Source organism: Toxotes jaculatrix, chromosome 18, assembly GCF_017976425.1.
Source record: "Toxotes jaculatrix isolate fToxJac2 chromosome 18, fToxJac2.pri, whole genome shotgun sequence".
Lineage (NCBI taxonomy): Eukaryota > Metazoa > Chordata > Actinopteri > Toxotidae > Toxotes > Toxotes jaculatrix.
The window spans coordinates 15,626,952-15,650,021 of record NC_054411.1 but is presented as its reverse complement, the minus strand read 5'-3'; the positions used below and the strand labels follow the sequence as shown (position 1 = coordinate 15,650,021).

Below are 23,070 nucleotides of genomic sequence, written 5' to 3'. Positions count from 1 at the left end.
ACCAGATTTCCAGTATTGTCATACTGTTATATTAGTTGGATGGAATAACCAGTACTCTCACATTACTGAAAGTCAATTGATTTAATTTTCCAAATATAAATATTGCTCTGTGCAACTTAAAATGTGACCATTCTGACGTTTTTAAAGACTGCTTATAATTTGCATATGAATATATTGTTCAGTGATTAAGAATGTCACACACCTGTGCACAAACACACTGAGAAAATTGCAGAGCAGGTTTTTAGTTTGCACCCAATAGTTTAATGAATACAATGTATGTATGTGAGAGTAATAGGAAGGCTGGAAGCATTTATGATAAGAAATTGTGAACCTGAATATTGATATTTCAACAAAACAGTCTGTGAACTACAGAAGATGGCTTGGTGGCATGTGTTCACCTTTAACCTCCCGAGGAAAGCATGAGGCACTGAAGATCTCACTTCTTTATAAGGTAACCTCACAAAGGCCCCATTGCACTTGAAATCCTACTTCTGCATCAGGAATGAAAACCAACATAGCATGTCCACCAGTGTGTACACTACAGGTTTAAACCCCTTTGGCCTCTAATTTGCAAGTGGTCACTTGATATGAAATGAAAACTGTAACACTTCAATTGAGTTGATTTGTTATGATGAGTATTCACTAAAATGCATCTGAGTACTCTGGTAGGAAGTATTTCATTAGGCTTATCACACATTTTCAGCATAAGTGACATTTGATCTGCTATTTTGTAAACACCATGTTTTGTGGTGTGCAGTTACACCAAACGCTTTTAGTCATTTACATAATTAATTATTTACATAACTGGCACAGAGGAGTTGCAGTACCTTATTTATTTGAGGTAACGTCAAGCAGAAACCACCTGATATGACATTTTAACAGTAATACCATCTGACAACATATGAAAAACAATGCAGGTGGCTCAGTTGTGAAGTAGATCATAATCTGTTGTAATAATTTTGCTTTCCAGTTGAATATAGGCTAGTAGAATCATGAATACAGGACAGGTATAGTTTTCATCATGCATCAGTGGTACCACTCTCAGTCTATATAGTTTTTTTCATCACTTTATCTCGACTTATTTCTAGTAACGACCACAATCAACCCCAACATCACAAAATATACACAAACATGAAATGAGGTGGAATAAATGGAAAGTATAAAGTAACGAATAAATTAGATTTGCCAAATATGCCAATTAGTATATTAATTATGTAAAAGGTTCATGTAAAAGTAGTGGCCATTTAAAAATATACTGCAACCGGATGTAGTATGTGAGTAGATGAGTAGTAGACTATTTGTTTCCGGTGTCACTGTCGAATCTGACCCCCGGCTTGTGCAGAGCCCTGCCTCTGTCTGAAGACAAAACTCTTTGGTCTGATTTCTGAAACGTAGGTTTGCCCGTGTTTGCTGTGATTGCTTGTATTTTTCCTTCCATTGTATAGTCCACTGTGTGGTTTTATGCGTGTGTTTTGTTCATGAGGCTGCCTAAAGTTAAGGTCAGCGCTGCCTAACCTAACAGCTAGCTACTTAGCGTGTTAAGCTAACTAGCCAGTCATGGGATGTGTGACTTTGCGTTGAGCCAGCCATTTTCTAAAGACAAAGGGGCCTCGGCAGCTCGTAATATTGATATTTACTAATTTGTAGAGGCAATGCTCACATAACAGTCGTTGGAAATCAGGGAGAGAGTGAGCCATCATGTTTAAATGGTTAAATGTGCATGGTTGCTCACGTTAGCTAACGCTACAGTTCGGGCGAGCTGACACTGCATCCGAGAAGCAGTTATGTTTGCAGCGAGTTTGAAACATTTTAACCACACAAGAGAACTGGCAATGAAGGGTGCTGTTTTCAGTTTCTGCTATAAAGAAGGTGCGCTCTTAAATGTCCATTTTCTCTTACTACCGGTTTTTCAAAGCAGAGAGGGATTAGTTATTGAACAGTATATTTGTAGTTTTGCTCATGGGTGATCTAGGGCGGACATCCAGCTTTTTACAGCAATAAATACTACTAGAATCCAGGACAGGATTATCACAAAGACTGAAAGGCCTGTGCCTTTCCCTGACAGTCTTTTTTTGTGTCTCACAACTATTTACAGTTAGTAAGTTAAGTTAATCTGTTCAGCACCAAACTGTTGTTCACTTTCTCAACTCAAACTGTTAGTGTGACTTTACTGTCACTTATTTCTCTTCTACCAGTTTCAATCATGAATAACCACAGAGCCATCACAATGACTAGATGAACTCTTGTCCCTCATGACTGTACTAATATTTTAGATTTACCTGCAGTTGCTGTGTGACCATGTGAGGTGCTCATTACCACAAACCATTAACGTAAGTTCCTTCATCACACAACATCTGCTTTCCTTTGCCCAGGTGGCAGGGTGTCCCCCCTCTCCATGTGTGGTCCCTAATGGGCGGCTGGTCTCGCAGTGCCGTGCTGGAGCTGTACCGGGCGCTGCTCCGTGCAGGGCGTCACCTTCAGTACACTGACCGTAATTACTATCGTCGTGCCGTGGCTCGCGAGTTTCGCCGCTGCCAAGCCCTGACGGTACCTGAAGATAAGGAGGACGCACTGAAAAGGGGCCAGTTCTTCCTCAGCAGCCGACTGGGTGGGCTTATGTAGGGGAAAGGGGTCACAGATCATCTGGAGGTGGGATAAAGGTCGTCTGGAGGTGTATCTCCCAGGTGGGTTTGCAATAAGATAATGTTCTGTATGTCAGCAGTTAAACGTGTTAGACCTGAGACATTCTGTGTGGAGGGATGATGAACAATTTGTGTTGTGTTATGTTGTAGGATTCTGCAAAGTTTCCAGGTAACTAGTGAATGTTGGAATGGAACTAAGACGTTATCTTTTCTGTCTCTACAGTCTTCCCTACAGTCTCCTCCTCTCTGACTCTCCTTACTTATCTCCATTTCAGTGGCAGGATGGCAGGGGTGAACGGAGACCGTAAAGGGAAGAAAGATGATAATGGGATTGGCACAGCCATTGACTTCATGCTTTCCAATGCTAAGCTTGTGCTGGGGGTGGGAGGAGCAGCCATGCTTGGTATTGCAACACTAGCTGTTAAAAGAGTAAGTCAGAAGACATTTATCTGTAACTGTATTTTCCCATACCTCTTACTCCCATGTGGGACGATGGAAAAAAATGCTCTTAAGTGTCCTTACCAATATGAACAACGTGCACAAAATTCTTGGTTGTACAGATGTATGACCGTGCCATAAGTGCTCCCACCAGCCCCACCAAGATGGAGCAGACAGGAAAGAGAAGCTGGGAGGAGCCCGCCTGGATGGGTTCGTCGCCGCGGGTACTGAACCATGACATGAAGTCCACAGTTAGCAGGTCACTACAGTCTCTGCCCACTTCCTCACATGCTTTTGAACCAGGTGAGGGAAAACAAAGTGTTCTTTAAAAGTGATATTTGTCCTATGTCATTTTTTAAGATGTCTTTGAGTTTCCAGTTTTGGGGTTTAGACTCTTTAGTCAGATTTTTTTTTATCTGTTGACAGACAGCCTATTTGGAGGATTCTTGCTCTTCCTTTACAGTGGGTGTTGTCTCTCTGTAGTACTGTAGTTAGACACAGAGCTGTTCCTTATTAGTTTGACTTGATGTAATTGAACCATGATGTTTTAATAATCTCTCTTAGTTGTTGTAGATTTAAGTGGTCTTCAGCTTTTGATATTTAAAGAGCACACCCATGCCTTTCTCACCTTTTGCACTTTTACCCACGGCCTCCCTTTTAACAGTAGTTTGAGATGGAAGAATGAAGGTCATAACATTCTGCTGCATATTTTGCACACATCCATCTTTGAACTTTCAATTGTTTCCAATCTCTTCAGACTGTCTGCGGAGGGCCATGGGACGAGCTGCTGTGGGAGGCAGTGGGGCCACTCAGTCCGACCTGCTGCGTGCCCGGATGCGTTTGTCCCTTCAGGAACATCTGTGGGAGTTCTACCAGACTAATGTGAACATTCCCACTGAGGAGCAGGCTATGGCAAGGAGGGCAGCGCTGGACATCTGTGCGGAGCTCAGAGTGTTTCTTCATGCCAAACTGCCGGACATGCCTCTTAGAGAGATGTACCTGAGTGGCAGTCTGTATGATGACCTGCAGGTTAGATGCAAAAATCTTAGTTTTAGCTTCTTCAAGGATATTGATTTGATTAAAACGTTTATTTTTTTCTCCTTCCTCCATCTCTTAGGTGGTGACAGCAGACCATGCCCAGCTTATGGTGCCTCTTATCTTGGAGAAGAATCTGTGGTCGTCCATCCCTGGGGAGGACACCATCATGAATGTCCCGGGTTTCTGGCTCGTCCGCAGGGAGAACCTGGAATATTTCCCAAGGAATAGCAGCTACTGGGACCGCTGCATGGTCGGAGGTTACCTCTCCCCCAAATCAGTCCTCGAGGTCTTTGAAAAGCTTGTGGCTGGCTCCATCAACTGGCCAGCTATAGGGAGTGTCCTTGACTACGTCATCCGTCCTGTGGTTCCCTCAGAAACGTTGACCCTGGAGGTACAGTATGAGACGGACAGAAAGCTGTATGTGGACTTCCTACCATTACTTGTGATGGAGGATGGAACCTCACTGATCGCTAAACCACATCGGCTCGCTGCAGAGCGCCATGAAAACCTGTGGCGGCAGAGCTTCCGAGTTGCTGAAACAGCGCGGCTCAGGGCACTGGATCAGGAGGACGGAGGCTGCAGATGCACCTGCCTCAAGGTGGCAAAGGCGGTGTGCAAGCTCAACCCTGCCCTTAACCGGCTAAACGCCAGCCAGCTCACCAACGCCATCTTGTTGCTGAGCGAAAAAGAAGGTGACTGGACCCAGGAAGCACTGGCTGACCGCTTCCTCCAGCTTCTACGAGCACTAGTGGGACACTTAGAGGCCGGGAGGCTGCCGTGTGCCCTCAGCCCTAAAGTTAACTTATTTTGTGAGCTGACAGAACAGGAAGTGGACGAGCTGGGGTACACTCTCTACTGTGCCCTCTCAGATCCTGAGGGGCTGCTGAGAACTGCTGTGGCACAGCCCCCCCTTCCCTGACAACTTAGTCACTACGCAGCAACGCAGCACTGAGATGTCAGCCAGTGTTTCTGTGGGCAATAGTGACCTCGAGCCAAAATGAGGTTCCTGGGAAAAAAAAAACATTGCATGGAATCATCCTCTCTCCTAAAACACATGGTCTCTTTATTCCTAAATGCCTCTTCACAAACATCTGTGAGAAAATGTGATACACACAGTAGCAGTTACTTGGTGTTCAACAGTTTGACATCAAAACCGTATGTGGTGTGATCATCCAAATACTTTAATCTCAGATGAAAGTGAAGGGTCATTGGAGTTCATGGCTCTCACTAAAGCCATTGTATTAATGAAGCTAAGAGTAGGCATGCTGTTAGGGCCTAATACACTGGGACGGAGGGAAGGAACTCTGGATTGATGGATCCAATTGATGGGATAATGGAAAATGAAATGGATAATGCCATATTTGAGCTCTTTTTAACTGGGCTGGGTTTTATGAATGCACGACACGTCTGATACAGTTAAGGTTACCGTGGTGACGGTGCTGACTGCGATGGGTCCGTGGGTCGCGGGATAGGCTGTGATGTTGACTGTCTGTATGCCAACCCAAAAGCTAATAAATTGTTGGATCTGCCTGAAGGACTCAGCGTTCTTTAGTTAAAAAGACAAGTTGTGTTTTCTTTGTTATCAGATGTAAAATTAAAAGCTGCAAGTTTTGTTAAGCACTTCCTTAATACAGTGGCCATATTCAAGATGTACAACTTGCTTTACATGTTTCCGGTGATATGTGAAAACGAACATTAGGCTGTTTGGATCGTTTGCAACTTGCATGTTGTCTCTACCTAATCTAGAAATCAAACGGGTGGATATACACTGACCTAATATTACTAGTTCACACCGTTCAACAATGAATTTGACATAAACATTTCAAGTACATCCGCAAGTGTAATATACAAGAATTTACAGAAATATACAGTTTCTGATTTGTGGCTGATTGATGAAATCTGAACAAAAAAAAAAAACGAGCACCATCATTTTATAATTGTTTTAACGTGAGCGGAAAATGTTTCCATGTGACTGTCTGTCCTATACAGAGCTACTCTTTGTTTGGTTGATTTCTTCTCCACTCTCATTTGTTTCTTTGTTGTACAGGTCTGATATGCTTCATCAGCCAGTCGTTATTTTCTATGACCTCCATCGCTGGTCATTTTGCACCGTTCTGAAGTTGATGTGCAACAAAGTTGTTAGAAAGTGTTTAAGTTTGTCACTCTGTAAGTGCTGTTCTCTACTGGTTTTTGCTTTAATTTAAATTCCACTTTCCACAGATCCTCTCTGATCTAGATCATTACGTTCAGATACACTGTCCAATATTGCATATATTTGTTTGGGCTGGTTCTAGATCTTTGTAGCATGGGAGTAAACTTGGTTGGGCAATGTAGCTTTCAGAAACCGTTCCTCTACAGTATCAGAAATCTGTGACCAAGAAAACACTGCTGTGAACTGTTGGTTCTAACATTAAGGTTTTGTGTGTTTGTCCTTTGGTGAATTAGTCTCAGTATTAACTTCAGCTCCTGTCTTGATTTCAGATAGCGTATGGAGCCTGTTACCTCTGTGGTACCGCGTTTGTGTTTATGCCTGTGCACATGTTAAGTCCACATTAAACCCTGATTAACGTGTAGGCACTGATCTGGCCCTGTCTGTCTTGAGCAGGTAGCCAGACGTGGATTAGTGCGGTTACGAGGTTGTGTCACACAGCTCAAAAGGGCAGGTGCTGTTGTTTGTCGGTACTGGCACTTTACTGCAAATACAACACATGGCACAGATGAGCTGTGGTGATTATCACTACCAGCAGGCGGCTGTTTGTCAGGTCTAGATGTATATTCATAGATTATAGGTGCTAATCTCTGTAGAATATGATCTGATCAAAGGGGATCTAACCACAGATCCACAGCTTTAATAGCCAAGGTTTCTGACTTTAGATTATCCTGGTACCTCGGTGGAGCTTGTTGTGTCAGGTCACTGCACTGCGGGTGACAGGGGGGGGAGTAACTACAATAACTGCCAGATTGTCAAGTGGAGTTTATTTCATCTCTCTCTGAATTAATACTCAAAATGTGTTGTCCACAATAATCACGTGGCTGCTTGTTGTTCTCACTTTTAGCCTTAGACTGAAAATGAAAAAATAAAATAAAAATACAGTGATATGGAGCAAGTGTCCCCTAAATCCCCGTCCCAGTTTGTATGCTGTATAAAACTGAGGGATTCGGGTGGTTTATCGTTCAGTTAAAATAATCATCCAGTTAGTAACGGAGAAACAGGTGAATATTTTTGTATTTATTGTACATTTGTAACCAAAAAAGAGCCGAATATTTATTTGCATTGATTCAATTCTCCATGTAAATATCACTTGTGCTTCATTAAGTGCTTCTTCTTTTTTTTTTCCAGGATGTACGATTATAAAATGAACCCACAGTAGACCTTCTTTGTGTGCACATTGAGCGTCTTTCTTTGCAGACCTAGCTTATGCTACAAATTACTACTGTGCTAATGTGGGGGGAGTGACTGTGCCACATTTGTAATGTTATTGTCAAACAAAACCCAAAGTAGATCACTACCTCTACCTTGTGGAGTGCATACTAGCCATATGCTATGTTGCATGCTGTGTATTTTTTTCCCAGCTTTTTCTTTCTTTCTTTTTTTTTTTTTTTTTTAAAAGGTTCAGCTCTGGAGTTGAACCGTGCAGCACTTTGTATACGTCATTAAATGTTAAAAATGACATTCTGTATGGTTATCTTTGATTTTTTTTTTCGTAAGGCAATCAAATAAACCCATCTATCCAAAATTTGATTAAACGTTTAGTAATCAGCTTTTATTCAGTGAGATTTGGTAATAAAAATCACATAGGAGTGCTAAAAGAAACATCCTGAGATATGTTTAGTGTACAAAAACAGCTCAAGTTATAACATTTTGAAATCTAGTTTTACAGTTTCAAACTGGTAACTTAGAAAGGAGATTACACTCAAGAGCTTGACGTGTTTTGTTCCCCCCAAAGCAACTAAATTACTGAACAAATACAACAAAACGCATCGTTCTGATGGAACCCAGCCATATCCAAGACGTCAGGTTAAAGCTCAAAAATCAAAAGCAGTTTCACAGGCAAGTGCAAGAAATTAATGCGGTCCCTTTGTTCAGCGGCAGAACACTGCACTCCATGCTCAATATGAGGAAATGGTTATTCATGTAGAATCCATACTGGATACCATTTTCCCATGTAAACGTCCTTGTTCTAAGCAGATGTAAGTTATTTGTGTAGCAAGCCAGACCTCTGAGTGATATACACCAACCATTACGAACTATTGACTGCGTGATCTGAGACAAGCGGTGCTCTGTAACTACTTGGCTGGGGCAAACCCCACACGATCAGCGCTCCTGTCAAACACAGTGTAGTACTTCCCGATGAATACATCTCCCAGAATCCACAGGGGCCCTGCAGGAGGCGGGATATCCATTGCCATGAAGCCTGACAGACAGATTGATACACCCAACTGAGACTCCTGCAAATTAAAAAGGACAAAGATTCTCATTTTCAGCAAAAACAGATTTTTCATAAACTCAGGTTAATAGATACACTTGTTCCATCTAATGCATGATAATGCACTGTTTGACAACCTCTGTCTACATACAGTTCATAATATTAGATCATCATCATCACCACCAGGGGCTCAAAGCAAGTCCAAATTAGTCTGGCTCTCTCAGGGTGATCCTGGAAGCTGGCTATTAACTGACTTTGTTAACTCTGAGCTACAAGCACATTCATGTGAAACTGGCACAGTTGTTAATTACAAGCGTTGTCATCATCAAAACAATAGAGTCCCATGACTAGAATAGAAGAGGAAGCTGTAAAAACACTGGAGTTTCCAAATATGAAAAGTAAGGCTACAAATAAGTGGAGGAATTGTTATGCGTCTTCAGTACTGATGGTGATATGTTTGGCTTTTTGTCTGTTGATGAACAAAATATTATAAATGTGATCAATAGAAATCCAACAGAAGTCCTCTAGCAAATATTGTGCCCATTTTTTATAATTTTGATAAACCCTGAAGGAAAAGTCTGCTGTACTTCCCCCTTTACTGGTTTAAATAACTGGCAGTGACAAAAATTAAAGTGAATTTCATCTAATATTAGCAAATCTACCTTCACTACATAATCCTCTCCTGTCAAGTTGAGCATCTTCCCTCCGATGTTGAAGGAGATGACGGGGAGAGACGGAATCTTCTTACAGTCAATGAAATACTACGAGGGAGAAGAGAGGACATGTTGAAGTGATCTCTCACACAGCACGCAAAACCTGAGTGGCTCAGTATTTTTCCAGCTATACCTCTCCCATCAACAGGGGCAGAGCTCCAATGACTTTCTGCAGCGCTCTGATTTCCTCTCGAGGACCTACGAGAAAGGACGTTCCCGTGTCGACAATAGCCTGGCAACCGGCTTTGCAAAGAGTCAGCTGGCTGCCGACTTCAACTCTGCAGGGGAGAAGTGGCATCAGTTCAGTTCCATCACATGGCAATTTGGCAGAAAACTGATGCACCTTCTTTGATCAAGCCTTTGAGACCAAAAAATCCTTATAAATAAAGGTGAAATCCTAATCCACATTGTTGATACCAAAAGAGAGAACTGTGTCCATGACAAACACGGAACAGAGAGTCAACACAGACTACAGCTTTATTCCAAGCTTCAGTTCCTTGTAGCAATGAGGAATGAGTTTCTTTCTCACCCATTCATCTTAATCTGCCAGTAGGCCTTGCGTGTGACATTAACATAGTGCAGGTCTCCGGTGTAGTACTGCGGATCTGTCCCACCCAGGATCAGTTCTCCTCCTACCGCTGCTGTCTGGTCTCTGAGAGACAGCGAGTACAAAAGTGTAAACTCACTTAGCAAAAAACAACCAAAATGTGTCAACTCACAAGTGTGAAAAACAGAGTAAAGTAGTGAGGGAAGAAAAAAAGCCAAGAGCCGGTTTGACAAACCACAAAGTCAACTGGTAACACAATGTGAAAGGCAGCGAGCTTAGGGCTGGCTGAACAGAATTATATTTTATTATTTATCCCTGTTCTTCCACACATCATGTCAGAAACCAACCTGCTTATGTAGAAAGAGAAGACGTTCTGGGGCAGCAGCTTGGCAGCCATGGCTGTGTCAAACACCGGGACAACATTAGCTACTGATATGGAGGGGTAGGCCATGCCCAAGATCCCATCGAACCGTGCAACAGCAAATGTGATGCCAGGCTGCTTCACAGCTTCACCAAACTGCTGACCAGGAACAGACAGACCTGCAACCTGCAAGGAGAGGAAAAGGAGAGAGAGAGAGAGACGTCAGTACCAAAAGAAAGAAGTCTTTTAATGAAATGATAGGAATGGCGTGACCACCAAAACTTAGGAATGCAGTTAAACAAAGAGCTTTGTGAGCGAGGGAGGAAACTCACAGAGACTGTGTCCTCGCTTATGAAACCTGACAAGCTTCCTCTGCCGTACTGGATGGAGAACTCTGTGCCATTCTTAACATATGTGCTCGACTTCTTCGAGTTGTAACGATGATGAAGCCCTAATGAGAGAGGAGGACAATCCATTTAAAGGAAATACTCAGATTTCATGGACTGAGGAAACAGAGTCCTTGCTGGTGCTGGTACAACATTAACTGCTTAAAAAGGTGGGGCTAGAAGGATGGCCAGGGGTGGCCCCATGCCCTTGTGGCTCCCCTGTCAGAGAAAGAAAGGCGATCAGTAGTTGTACCTTTTTAGTCTTAGCTTGTGAGTATACTGCAGGTGAAAAACAACAAAAATGTGTGATATTTTAGTCACACAAGTGTTTTTTCCAGGAAGGGGCCCACACATGCACACTCTATAGCATACTGGATGAGTCATTTCCCCTGAAATGCAAACTCACAGCAGGCCACATCAAGGAAGGAGCAGTGAATGGAGGGCACCCAAAGGTTGGAGGAGCCAGTGTCAAACAGCACAGTGAAGTCCTGAGGGGGGGTGCCGATGCTGATCTCTCCATAGTACTGAGCCTGCACACAAAGTTAACAGAGAAGGTATAAGTATAACACAGCAGACTGAAATTTTAGCAGGAATGCATGGGTGTAACTAACAAAAAAAAAAAAACATCAGGTACATTAAGGTGTGATTTCAAGCTGTGCCAGCATACACTGTGCTGATTTAACACAACAGCATCCCTGAATGACATGCAGCAGATTTGTATGTATTAATACTAAATAAAGCTGCAACAACAGGAACCCACTCACTGTGTCCCACCTACTCTCTATCAACTTCAGTGAGTTTCTACTCACATCTGGGGTGGGGGTGGGTAACGACTGAAATGCTAATGTTTTAGCTGAAGCACTGTGTAGGTGTGCATACATCCATGAAGTTGGTCAGCCTCTCCACGGGCAACTTCGGGGAGGGAGAGCTGCTGTCTGCTGCTCCGGTACGCTGCGCAAAAGCCCGAAGCTCCTCCAGGGACATGCCACTGTCGCTCATCGTGCGGCGCAGGCTTCTGGTTTTATGCAGGGGAACTCTGAAAAGACATTACTGCGTTATATGTCACTGGTGCATCGAGCGTGAAAAAGCTGCTTCCTGACACACACTTCTACTTCTCCACGTGCACATTTTGTAACTGAGCAAACTGTGGAGCTAAGCGTTAACATCGTTACTGTCGGTAAATAACATTGGAAACAGGTGGGTCTAATTGTAACGGTAGAGGAAAGAGGTTGACACGCGCTCAAACACACGCTCGCACGCACACACACACATACATTAACCTGCATACACTGACGCGTTTCTCTGGAGGAGTACTGGCTGAAATGTCATGATAGCGCACATAAGTTGCCAAAGCATCAGCTGACAAACTGTTTACCTTATGATGGCAACGCTTTGTGTTATCAGCAGCGCCGCGATGATATGGATTTCCAGCCGTGTCATGTCTGTCCCGATATATTAAAAAAATTCTTTACAACCAACTTTGTGTTATTTCCGACTGTAACTGCCTCTCAGACTAATTCAACTGACGCAGAGAGATAAGTGAAAGTACTTCGGCAATGTCCGCATTTACTCGTTTGTCCCCGCTATGCGACTCGGTGATTGGAGGGATATAGTCAGCGAGGCGTTCTCATTGGCGGAAGAGGATGGCCATCATCCTGCATTATGAACCTGTGCGCCAGGTCTCTGAGGCTCTACAAACCTAATCACACAAAGGAACGTTTGAAAGAACAAACAAATAAATAAATAAATATTAAAAAAATATAATATATATATATATAAAACTCAAAATCGGCAGTGGCTTCTGATTTTTAGTATTTAATATGAAGCATGCTTCAAAAACGCTGGATACTTCATTTCCCATTATTCAACATGATGGAATCTTTTATAGACCGGCCATGTCTGTGAAATGTTAAATGGGGATTCCACTGCTTTTATCAAGTTAAATTTATTCTTCATGAGAAGTACTGCTCACCCTGCTCATCCTCTGTAACTCTGGAGGGAAGTTCCCAAAGTCTGAGAAAATGACTTAAAGGTCAGATACCAGAAATACAGATTTATAATAGCAGCAAACTAGGGAAGTTAAGTTCAATGTGAAAGACATGGGAATTTACCAGTCAGGTAGACAAAGCTCTCATGAAATTAGAGTTACAGTATGCAGCTTCAATTTTGACTGCTCTTTTTCAAACATGCCTCAAATCCACCAGCTTTATGAAAGGGCATTCCTAAATTGTTGGAGTATCCCATTAAAAAACAGTTGTCTCTCATCCCAACTTGAAGTAAGCCTGATGACACTAATAGTAATGTAAACCTTAAGCTACAGCCAGCAGGTGGTTATCTATTTCTTGCATAAAGCTCTATAAAAACACTCATTTTAACACTAGTAGTAGTTTTTGTACACTTAAAAAAAATAGATACAGTATAGCCTATGTTAATAATTGAGCTTTGGAGGGGGGTTCTGCCATTCTCACTGTTTCCTCCTGTTTCAAGACATGAAAGTGGTACTGTTGTTCTCATTTGACTGTTGGTAACACAGCAAAACTATTTTTTAAAATCAGACAATAAAAATCCTGGGCCTGGAAGCACTTTCTTGAGTCCTCGGTAATAACGTGAAATTATGACTTACAATTTAAGGGTTTCAAATTAAAATCTCAGTAAATGCACTTTCATGGTGAGTTGTCCAAGCTACAGTTCAGCAAGATGCCTTTCCTGACGCATGACAAAAGTCACCCGCTTAGCCTGTTGAACGGGTTTCAGATGAAGCACCAGCTCTCTGGTATACATACTGACGTGCGCACAAAAAGTTCACACACACACACACACACACACAAAACCCCTCCATCATCATCAATCAGACTTTGGGCCGGTGACTTTAAGAAAAGATGTTACTCCAAAGGGAAACCATTAAAGCACAAAGAGGTTTTGGATGAAGTTAGAGTTAGTTTAGTGTCAAGGTTGGTGGTTATAGAGTGGTTATAGTTATGGTTATAGTTATGTAGTGGTTACAGTTATGGTTAAAATAAGTTTCCAGGACATTAATGTAAGTCAAAACAACAACTGACAACAAAAAGTTTATGTGTGTGTGTGTGTATTGATGTCCGAATGGGAGTGTTGAAACATTTCAGCCTTCTTTTCACTTGTTTGTTTATATGTGTGTTTGGGTTTTTTTTTTTTTTTTGGTCAAAGTTTTTCAAAGACAAGAATTCACCTGTGATTTTGTTTTTCTCTGTTGTGACGTTGCAGGAAAATCCCACACCTCTTCAGCACAATTTTGACTGGATGGCAGCGAGTGAGACAAAGAGAAAGAGAGAGAGAGAGAGAGAGAGAGAGAGAGGGAGGAGTAGGCATCCATGGCATCTGGACACTCACAGGAGTTCAGACATGTAAACGCAAAGGAGAATCGATGAGCCATTTTCTTTCTTCCACAGTCAAAGATAAAAAGCAATTAGTGAACCAGAGAGGACTGATAACAGCGGCTTCTACACAGCTTCAATGACGGTAAGAATTGGTTCTTTCTATTGTCTATAAAGTCAAACATCTGTTTTATAAACTGTAGAAAAGAGGTGGACCTAAAAGCTAGATGACCTAACAAATACAATCTCACACTTACAGAGATGTTCGTGGTTATGACCAACACTTTGGTGTCAGTTTCGCATTGCTTCTTCTTGTACCTCCACTAGCCTCATTCAAAGATTCAGAAACATGCTGGTGTGGTTCCTCACATGTGACTTGCGTGTACCAACAAATTCACTGAATGGATGACAATAATGAATTGAATGGGAAATCTTGAGCTCTTTACATCTCGTAAGATTTTGGCCCACTCAGTTAGCAGAAACCTGATACAATCAGAGCACTTTCACCTAGGGAACAGGAAGCACCAGGGATATGACTATGTGAATACAGCAGCACATGGTGGTTTGTTTGAGATGTCATAATGTAACATGTAATAACTAACATGAGTGGTTAGTTGTGAGTGGGTTCAGCTTTAGTTTGTACTCTTGAGGCCCTGTTTTGAAGGGAGTCCATGTGTCAAAATCTAGTTTTGCATACAAATGCGTACATGATGGTTGCAGCTGCTTATTAAGACTACAAGAATCCAAAACCAAAAAAAATAAATTAGGTGTATGTATGGCCAATGATTTGGTCAAATGTTTTGAGAGGTTTGAGCTGTATGGGGGCAAAAATACAGTCACTTCTGGAAGATAAAACCTCTAGACTACACCCCTGCATTCATGTCTAGAGAAAAAAATAGTTACAAGAACTGTCATGAAAAACAGCCCAAATCTTCCTGGTAGATAACAGAGACCAAAAGCGTTTCTGGTAACATTCCTCTGTGTAGAGGAAGATAACACATGAAGCAATGCAAACTGGAAACGGTAACTCTCATCTATAACTATAACTATAACTATAACTATAACTATAACTATAACTATAACTGTTCTAATATGAGAGAGTTAAGTTCATCTCTATTAAACCCCACAGCCACCAAAACCCCCCAGGACAAACTACATGATGAAGTCCACTATCACCAGTTCCTATGTCTGCCCACAGCCAGCTTACGAAGACCCGGATGCATCAATGGTAAAAAAAAAAACCCCAAACCAAAACAGATTCCTGTTTATGACTGTTTGTCTAAATGCATGAATCTGTAGTGGAAATAGAGACATAGGTAGGTAATAGTTGCAGCTCTCATGCATTATTAGAAATACTAATTCACTTTCAATTTTTTTTTTTGTCAGCCTGCCATCATAGATGGAGGCCAGTCAGAGGTTAAAGTCAAGCCTGTGCCTCGTCCCAGGTCTAAATTACATCCGATGGTTCAGAGTATCACCAACAACACTGTTGACTCTGTAGACAAAACTAGCAATACAACCAATGGAGTGGTGAGTTGAGCAGTTTTATTACTTGGTTGAAAAGATAAACTCACGATAACACGTATTGATTAACATGTAGTCATTTCTTTTTTTATCCTTTTGCCACCAGAGCCCCCAATACTATGAATATCCTATCGACTACAGGAGGCCTTGTCCTGTTCGTCCTCCTCCTAAACCACCAATTACCAAATTTCTGACCTCCAGTAAACCCACAGCAGCCTGTGAAGGAGGCAGCCAACATATGAGTTCAAATACCGAGCCAGATGTGAAGGTGTGTGATATTTTAAACAAAATAACAAGCTGTGTTTACTCCTAAAAAAACTGCTTCATGTGGTTTTGTTATTATATTACATTCAGTTTGCAACAGATAAATTGATACACATAAACACCTCACAGAATACAAATTAACACCTGTTTCATGATCATTATTGGCAGTTGCCATCAGTTTTAATATTCAAAAACTGAATATTATTATTAATACTTAACATTTATTGAAATTAAACCCACAATATACACACATATTTTCTCAAATGTTTACAGCACTGTCTGTTGTGATTAATAGGAGGGACATTGATTGTTGTGGTACCTGGAGAAACTATAAACTACTTTTGTCTTCTAAATTCTTCTGCTGCTATAGGCTCCAGCTGTCAGTACTGAGAGGACACAAAATCTTTCTCCTCCCCGTCCTGAACGCCCCTCTCCTCCCTCAGTCTATTATGACAGACCACCATCTGCAATGGGGATACGATCTAAGGTAAGGGCTAAAGTGTTTTACTTCACTTTGACATATATACAACCTCTTTGAAAATATAATAGAAATCAGCAACAGCTCAAGAGGAGGTAGAATTTTGGTAGAAACTCACCTTTTTCTGATTTCACTATGTCAAATGTTTTTTTTTTCTATCTTGGTGGGGGTCTATCTTTTTTTTGGCTAGAACCTCACTGAGGAGTCTCAGCAATCCACAATCAGCTCCATGCGACAAACTCCAGTCTCACCAGCTTGCTCTGACGAAGTGGTGAGCCTCTGTGGGTCTTACAGTGAAATGGTAAGTTGCACGTTATGTGTTACTGACATTGTGTTTCCCGTGAGTTGAGATAATAAAGACATTATTTTATCAGTTTTGGAAAGGCCTTTTGTTATTATTATTAGTGTACCTCAGGTATCGACAGCATGAAAGCTCAGAAACATGAAAAAAAAAGCTTGAGTACATTCTGTGTTTTGGTCATATTCACCTGTGTTACGAAACCACAGAGTGAATGAATGTCTTTGATTTTCAGTCCATAGACAGTACAGACAGACCTGCAGTTCCACCCCGATTCAGGCGGCCCTCCCTCTCCTGCTCTGCCTCAGTGTATGAAACCTCACCTCTACAGGTATGAGAGCCACTGCAGAGCTGACAGCTACAGGTGACGAACTGTACTTTGACAGATGTCAAAACAGCAACAAAAGGTGCAGAAACGTTTGCGTTTGTCATGCTGTCATGGAAAATCAGATATGTAAGACTTCCCCATTGTTTTGCTTTATTTGACACAGTTGAGTCAGCATGAAAGGCAGATCTTGGCAGGGCCCTTTACACATCTACTTCAAATTTTCCAACATTTAGCAAGGCCTGATAGCCTTTGATTAGAAAAGAAAAAAAAGAGAAAAAAACATTCATGTTATTTATAGGATTTTTTGGAGAAATGTTGTTGCTGTCTCTTTGTGCAGCAGACTTGATAAAAGAAAAAAACATTTTTTTCATTCATTCATTTTTCTTTGTCTATGGCAGACCAGACCACCACCACCTCTATTCAACCCCCCACCACCGCCTTCAACAGGGACCCCACTGGAGTCCGTGTACAGTGAGACAGAGTCTCGTCACTACCTGGATGTTCTGCCAGAGGATGAAAATGAGATGGTGAGCGAGACACTATTTGCACTGTATACACAGACACACACAAAGAGCTATACACACTAAAACTGAGTCGATAATATTTCTGAAGAGTAAGGCAATAGTATGTTTAAATGTATATTTACTTATTTCCATTAAACACCAGACACAAGGGAGGTCAATGACTTGTTCCAGGCTACGCTACCAGAGCGGCTCCTTCTCTTCACATCTACAGACCACAGAGGACACAGAGGTAAGGCTTCCCCCGACCCCTCTGTGATTTAGCACAATCTGATTCAATGTAGTCCCAAGTTTGGTGTGTGGTTTATTTCCACTGTCACAGGATCACCACTTTTCATTGTACAGTTTTCATTTGTGATAAATTATGAACTTACCTCCAAAGTAGGCCACAGTGATCGAGAACCAGGTCTAAACCTCAGTGTTCTGTCCCTACAAAGTGTTTTTGACAAGAAAACATTCTGTTTTCCTCAGGACATCAATGGGATGTTGAGATGGCTAAAAAGAGTGTCAAGTAAGTACAAATTTTGTTTTCTAGATAAATGCTGTACTATTCGAGTAGCAACAAACTGTGATGTGTGTCATTTTTGTACTCTTATTTTATTGATGACCAACAAGGTGTATTGATTTTTATAAAAAGAAATGTGCAAAAAAAAAAAGAATAAATCAGTGGAAAAAATGCAAAGAGCAACTATCAGAGTTTCTAGTATGTAATATGCTGTCTGTGTTGTCATTCCAACAGAATCTGATTTCATGTCTCCGTCGGTGTATGGCGTCAGCATGGAGGAGGAAATCAGGTAACACAGAAACTATGATGGGAATTCCTTCTTGTGAGCTGGAAATTAGATGCACAGTGTTGAACCCCTAACCTATTTCAGAATGAATATTCAATTCTTCTTCTACTTGAGCTGTATAAAGAAGACGACGTTCGTTAAGCCTGTCCTGTCACTGTCTCTATGCAGATCGTTTAACCAGAGAGCCATGAATGTGAGCAAGGCCCTGCGCCTCTACAACCTTCTCATGATGAAACGCGGTGAACTCCTGAGGAACGTCATCACGGAGTTCAGCTCCATCTCCAAGAGCCTGGACAAGATGCAGAAGACGACCAAAACCATGGGCATCGCTGGAGGCACCACAGGTGCTGTGGGAGGGGTGACAGCAGTGGTGGGCATTGCCTTGGCTCCTATGACCATGGGGGTCTCACTGATTGCTACAGCTGTCGGTGCTGGCATGGTGGCATCGGCTGGGGGTTTGGGCGCCCACTCTGTTAAGACCAACAAGAAGACTGTGAATAGGATAAAAGTGGAGGAACTAGTAAACGAATATAAGGCAAACGTTGTTGACCTGGAACATTGTCTGGATTTTATCCTCTCTGGGATGAATGAGCTGCGAAGGTTTGACATTGCCAGGTTACAGAGGGCAGGAGCGCTGCCCGACGCACTGAAGATGGCACATCTGTCACAGTCTGTGTTTAGGAATAACCTGAACCATGGCAGGAACGCCTCTGTCTCACACACAGGTGGCATGTCATCTGAGAGGCTGCTCCTGGCTTTTGTTAAGGAAATGGATCAGTATTTTACAGAAAACAATGGTCAGAAGTTGAAGAAGTCGAAGAAGAGCAGGTTTTCAGGTAGGGTCCGCCTGCTGGCTGAAAATCTGCAGGATGACCTGGAGTACCTGAATCGTATGTGGGAGATGTTTAGCTGAATCAGAGGACTCTTTGTGTATGTGCGTGTGTGTGAATGTTTTAATTGGTGCGATTAAATTTATTATTTACTATATATACTTAAATAAACATTTTATAACTGCAGAACCTGTGATTTATTAAAGCCACTTTTTAAGGGTAGGTCATGATTGTAGTTTGACGACAAATTATGACTGTGATAAATAAAACAGCAGAATTAATAAAAATCACTGTCATAAGTTAGATAATCTTGTATTCACATACAATAATGTGTTACTTTGTGTGAGAGCCAGTGGTGTCTGTTGTCAGGTCAAAGCAGACAGGAATGCGGATGACACACTCTGGCGGAGTGATAATGTGGGCAGTGCGGAAGGATACCTCCAGGCCGTCACTGTAGCTTTATAATACTACAGCGCCACAGCATGCGCCATTTTCCTTACCGAAGGACAACAAACCAAACCACAGCATTGTCGGACATCGCTCTGTTCGCCGAAATGGCAGTGTAAAAGTGTGCAGCGACCCAGCAGCAGCCAACAAAACAGTGCATCCAGCCAGTGCACTGAGTCACTTCTAATTCAGCAAAAATGTCGTAAGTATTATTTTTTTTAAAAATATCATTTGGTCGGTGACAGCTGTCAGGTCTACCGTGGCCTGACATCACCGCCAGCACTAAACCAGATCTTAGTTAATCTTATTCTACAGACTGACCATTTACAGTTAATCTGACACGTACTGGGTTGAGGAGTAGTTCAGATAAAAATAGTTTTCGTTATTATTAATAATTGAAATTGAAACGGGGATGACGTAACACGTGGTATTAACATGTAACGTTACATTTTATAACATAGGCCCACATGGCCTCATTACATTGTATACATGTTAAAGCTCAGCACAGTTTGTGACATTTGTATCAGACTCGAGTTGGTTTTTTTGTTTTCATCAACGTCTGGCTGTGAGTGCCAACGTGGCAGTCGGGAAATGGTTCTGTTCCTCTTTGTGTCAAAATGGCGGAGTGAGAACAAAAAGTGAGGCTGTTGGTGTTGAGGGAGGACGGCGGACTCAGTGACCCTGTTCAGAGACGGGCTGACGTCAGAGTCATGAGACTGCGTGGAAACACGTGATGTGGGGCAGGTGCACTGCAGGGATGGGGGCAGTGTTGTGCCAGCAAAAAGATTTGTCTAATGAGATCAGGATCTTTGTATTCAAACTCAGTTTTGTTGTGTGTGTACATGTAGTCCTGACAGTTTGAACTCTGAAATGATTTCTATGGGCTGTTTAAACTACAATATATTTGTGCTATATCAGTGTTCATATTTTCACCACAAATGTCTTTTATTTTTTTCCCCACTCCTCAGGTCCTACGTGGAAACCCTCAGCACTGCTGCATTCGACAGCATAAAAGAATTCAACGCTCTCCTAGCATCGCCACGCGCTCCATTTGTGACCAACAACAGCCATTATGACCATGATGATGACAAACTCACAGTTTGGCCTGGAAGACATGGAGGACCTTCTCTGGGGGCCTTCCTCTCCCATGGCTGACCCCATGGGCTCCCTGTTCTTTCACCCTGACCAAGAAGAATATCAGGAAGGAGGAGGAACCTCATTGGAGGGGGACACTTCACCTGTGTCACCCCTCACCTCCTCATCACTGTCTTCTTCCTCCTCTCCTCCTCCCTTCTACTCTCCTCCTCCCTCGCCGCCGGCCGTCCTCCTCCATGGGGACAAAGCCGGGAGTGAGTCTGACCTGCTCTCCCTACCCTGGTTGGGCCAACGTGGTCAGCTGAGATGTGGCCAGACAGTCTCAGATGACAAGAAAGGTAATGATTGTGTAAATTGAAGTTGACAACCAGAAATGTGAGTCGTGATATCATACTTGAAACACATCCAGAGCACAGTCTCTTAGTACAGACAACCAGTAATGATGTAACTGAGTCATATAGTGCCTCATTTGTTTCCGCAGAGGATCCATTTAGTGACCTGGACTGGATGGCTGAGAAGATGGATCTGAGTGAGTTTGACTTGGAGTCTCTGATTGGCTCCTGCAGTCCTACTGAAGAGACTCCCAGCTCTACAGAAGACCTCCTGGCCTCCCTAGATTGCCCCATGGAGCTCGACTCCCTCCCAGTGCCCACTCTCCCAACTCCTGCGCCCTCGAGTCTTCCCTCTGCTTCTCTTCCAAGAACACCTCCCCCCACACTTCCTGCTGTTTATGAAGATACTTCAGTTGTTACGGTGGATGACACTGACACTGCCCCCTCCCCTCCCCCCTGTGTCCCAGAGCCACAAGAGGAGCTTGAAATCAAATCTGAGCCTGTTTCTCCTGACCCACCCTCCCCCCAGGTTGAGTCTCCTTCCTCCCCAGTCTACACCCTGGACCTGGGCAGTGAGGTGGATGTCTCGGAGAGTGAGGTGAAGCCGGTGTTGGCTCCTGTGGTCCCTCAGGTCCAGAGGCTTGTACTCTCCCTTTCACCTACGCGCATTGTGCTCGTGCTGGCTCCCAAAAATGAAGTCGGGATCTCCACCCCTACTGTAACCACCACATCAGAGGTCATTTGCTCCTCCCCTCCTGCCTCCCCTCCGCAAAGGTCCTCTAGAAGCAGACCATACCCTGAGCCCAAACACAAAGCTAGCCTGTCCTCTCCCAGTGCCACCAGTGTCAAAGTCAAGTCCCCACGGGGTGCAGGTGGTGATGAGCGGGTAGCTTTGAAGGCACCAAAGGACAAGAAACTAAAGAAGATGGAGCAGAATAAGACAGCTGCCACACGTTACAGGCAGAAGAAGAGGGCTGAGCAGGACGCGCTTTTGGAAGAGCATGCGGTGCTGGAGAGGAAGAATATGGAGCTGACTGAGAGGGCTGAATCCATGGCCAGGGAGATCAAGTACCTCAAAGAGCTGATGGAGGAGGTCCGCCTGGCCAGGATCAAAAAAGGTCTTAGTGCTGACCCCTAGTGGTTGGACCTAATTATAACAGATTAGGTGTGTTAAATAGAAAGTGGGCTAATGAAAAAGATTTTATTTTCAGTGCAAACATGAATCAGTATAGTGTGTGTTCTGTCCTGCACAGCATGTCTTGGATGCACAAGCCAATAAAACTGATTTTCCTCAGAGTATCTCCTTTTTAAGTATCATTGCACTGGTATTAAATATAGAATAGTTTTTGTCAGGTTTAGAGTAGTTCTATGGAAACAAGAATTTTCCATTCAGTATATCAACTTGTATCAACCGTTTCTTGTATGTAATGTTTGTTCCTATATCTGGACCTTAGTAACTTGCCAGTAAGTCTTTGTAAGCTTTTAAAAATGTGTATATTATAACCAGACCACTTGTATTATCAGTCTCTAAATAAAGAGTCTTCAACCAAATTGCTCTAATTTGGTGTGGTTACTTGTGGGCATAATGTTGGCCAGTGGGTACTTATGTTTACTTAAGTAAATATGATCCCTGCTGTACACAGGCATCAAAAATGAGCCTTTCTTCAAATGTGAGTATGTTGTTACTTTTTATTTAATGAACTGAAAATGAAAGATAATTTAAAAAAAATTTTGGGATGTGTAAAAGTTTGGGCACTACTACTAAGTCACCACACAGCGATCTCTTTGGCAGATATCACAGCTTGCAAATACTTTTAGGAATTTCCACCCACTCTTCCTGCAGATCACTTACGAGTCCTGAGATATTTTTAGGCTGCCTTGAATGTACAGATCTACCCACCATTCCTTTCTTTATCTGTGCAACATTTCCTGTGCCACTGGCAGCCACATAATCCCAAAGCAGAACATTTCAACCCCCATACCTAACAGCCTTTTGTCTTTTGTTTTTCCAATCACGTTTACTTCTGATGACTCCTACACGTACACCCTACTGGTGCATCAGCTCTGCAAGTGGAACGGTGAGCCACCACTCCTGTGTCAGCTAAACCTTCCTTCCGCTCCTTTGCTGTCATATGGGAGGTTTTGTTTTGCCTTTCTTTTCAGTTTTATCTGGAAGCTTTCTTGGTCTGCACACGTCTTGGCTTCCACCGTTTCCCCCTCAGCTGCCATTTCTTAATGACATTTCAGACAGTGGGAATTT

The 23,070-nt window shown here is 42.6% G+C and overlaps 5 protein-coding genes across 6 annotated transcripts; 4 read left to right on the top strand and 1 right to left on the bottom strand.

Moving 5' to 3' along the window:
* Positions 1 to 1,297: 1,297 nt before the first annotated feature.
* LOC121198512 (MIEF1 upstream open reading frame protein-like) lies at positions 1,298 to 2,622 on the top strand. The gene is made up of 2 exons (XM_041062716.1): positions 1,298 to 1,391; positions 2,373 to 2,622. The coding sequence occupies exon 2, from the start codon at positions 2,410 to 2,412 to the stop codon at positions 2,620 to 2,622; it is 213 nt and encodes a 70-aa protein (XP_040918650.1). The 5' UTR covers positions 1,298 to 1,391; positions 2,373 to 2,409.
* Positions 2,623 to 2,924: 302 nt separating this feature from the next.
* mief1 (mitochondrial elongation factor 1) lies at positions 2,925 to 5,648 on the top strand. The gene is made up of 4 exons (XM_041062699.1): positions 2,925 to 3,071; positions 3,203 to 3,383; positions 3,838 to 4,109; positions 4,198 to 5,648. Exons 1-4 carry the CDS (start codon positions 2,925 to 2,927, stop codon positions 5,035 to 5,037), a joined length of 1,440 nt encoding a protein of 479 aa, XP_040918633.1. The 3' UTR covers positions 5,038 to 5,648.
* A 1,762-nt stretch (positions 5,649 to 7,410) lies between these two features.
* napsa (napsin A aspartic peptidase) lies at positions 7,411 to 12,106 on the bottom strand. Its single transcript, XM_041062705.1, has 9 exons — positions 11,928 to 12,106; positions 11,432 to 11,588; positions 10,959 to 11,082; positions 10,499 to 10,617; positions 10,153 to 10,352; positions 9,788 to 9,910; positions 9,392 to 9,536; positions 9,208 to 9,306; positions 7,411 to 8,567 (listed from the first exon to the last, which is right to left on the bottom strand). The coding sequence occupies exons 1-9, from the start codon at positions 11,990 to 11,992 to the stop codon at positions 8,406 to 8,408; spliced, it is 1,194 nt and encodes a 397-aa protein (XP_040918639.1). The 5' UTR covers positions 11,993 to 12,106; the 3' UTR covers positions 7,411 to 8,405.
* Positions 12,107 to 13,463: 1,357 nt separating this feature from the next.
* On the top strand, positions 13,464 to 19,180 carry LOC121198497. Of its 2 annotated transcripts, XM_041062687.1 has the most exons (13): positions 13,467 to 13,589; positions 13,793 to 14,047; positions 15,032 to 15,130; positions 15,289 to 15,432; positions 15,533 to 15,694; positions 16,061 to 16,177; positions 16,359 to 16,469; positions 16,702 to 16,797; positions 17,193 to 17,321; positions 17,461 to 17,547; positions 17,787 to 17,826; positions 18,055 to 18,109; positions 18,275 to 19,179. In XM_041062687.1, exons 2-13 carry the CDS (start codon positions 14,042 to 14,044, stop codon positions 19,017 to 19,019), a joined length of 1,791 nt encoding a protein of 596 aa, XP_040918621.1. In that variant the 5' UTR covers positions 13,467 to 13,589; positions 13,793 to 14,041; the 3' UTR covers positions 19,020 to 19,179. The 2 variants fall into 2 exon arrangements, with proteins under 2 accessions (XP_040918623.1, XP_040918621.1); XM_041062689.1 differs by lacking the exons at positions 15,289 to 15,432; positions 15,533 to 15,694 and having other exon boundaries at positions 13,464 to 13,589; positions 18,275 to 19,180.
* Positions 19,181 to 19,419: 239 nt separating this feature from the next.
* On the top strand, positions 19,420 to 22,418 carry atf4b (activating transcription factor 4b). Its single transcript, XM_041062700.1, has 3 exons — positions 19,420 to 19,585; positions 20,352 to 20,816; positions 20,960 to 22,418. Exons 2-3 carry the CDS (start codon positions 20,456 to 20,458, stop codon positions 21,946 to 21,948), a joined length of 1,350 nt encoding a protein of 449 aa, XP_040918634.1. The 5' UTR covers positions 19,420 to 19,585; positions 20,352 to 20,455; the 3' UTR covers positions 21,949 to 22,418.
* The last annotated feature ends 652 nt before the right edge of the window (positions 22,419 to 23,070 follow it).

What these genes read in the sequence shown, in the direction of transcription:
- LOC121198512 (XM_041062716.1), top strand. Translation starts at nt 2,410, where the DNA reads ATGGGCGGCTGGTCTCGCAGTGCCGTGCTGGAGCTGTACCGGGCGCTG.
- mief1 (XM_041062699.1), top strand. Translation starts at nt 2,925, where the DNA reads ATGGCAGGGGTGAACGGAGACCGTAAAGGGAAGAAAGATGATAATGGG. An exon ending in CAACACTAGCTGTTAAAAGA is followed by an intron (nt 3,072 to 3,202) that starts GTAAGTCAGAAG and finishes TTGGTTGTACAG; the next exon opens with ATGTATGACCGTGCCATAAG. An exon ending in GTCTGTATGATGACCTGCAG is followed by an intron (nt 4,110 to 4,197) that starts GTTAGATGCAAA and finishes TCCATCTCTTAG; the next exon opens with GTGGTGACAGCAGACCATGC.
- napsa (XM_041062705.1), bottom strand. Translation starts at nt 11,992, where the DNA reads ATGACACGGCTGGAAATCCATATCATCGCGGCGCTGCTGATAACACAA. An exon ending in TAAGCGAGGACACAGTCTCT is followed by an intron (nt 10,353 to 10,498) that starts GTGAGTTTCCTC and finishes CTCTCCTTGCAG; the next exon opens with GTTGCAGGTCTGTCTGTTCC. An exon ending in TTCTCTTTCTACATAAGCAG is followed by an intron (nt 9,911 to 10,152) that starts GTTGGTTTCTGA and finishes GCTGTCTCTCAG; the next exon opens with AGACCAGACAGCAGCGGTAG.
- LOC121198497 (XM_041062687.1), top strand. An exon ending in AAGACCCGGATGCATCAATG is followed by an intron (nt 15,131 to 15,288) that starts GTAAAAAAAAAA and finishes TTTTTTTGTCAG; the next exon opens with CCTGCCATCATAGATGGAGG. An exon ending in ATGGCTAAAAAGAGTGTCAA is followed by an intron (nt 17,827 to 18,054) that starts GTAAGTACAAAT and finishes TCATTCCAACAG; the next exon opens with AATCTGATTTCATGTCTCCG.
- atf4b (XM_041062700.1), top strand. Translation starts at nt 20,456, where the DNA reads ATGACCATGATGATGACAAACTCACAGTTTGGCCTGGAAGACATGGAG. An exon ending in AGTCTCAGATGACAAGAAAG is followed by an intron (nt 20,817 to 20,959) that starts GTAATGATTGTG and finishes TTGTTTCCGCAG; the next exon opens with AGGATCCATTTAGTGACCTG.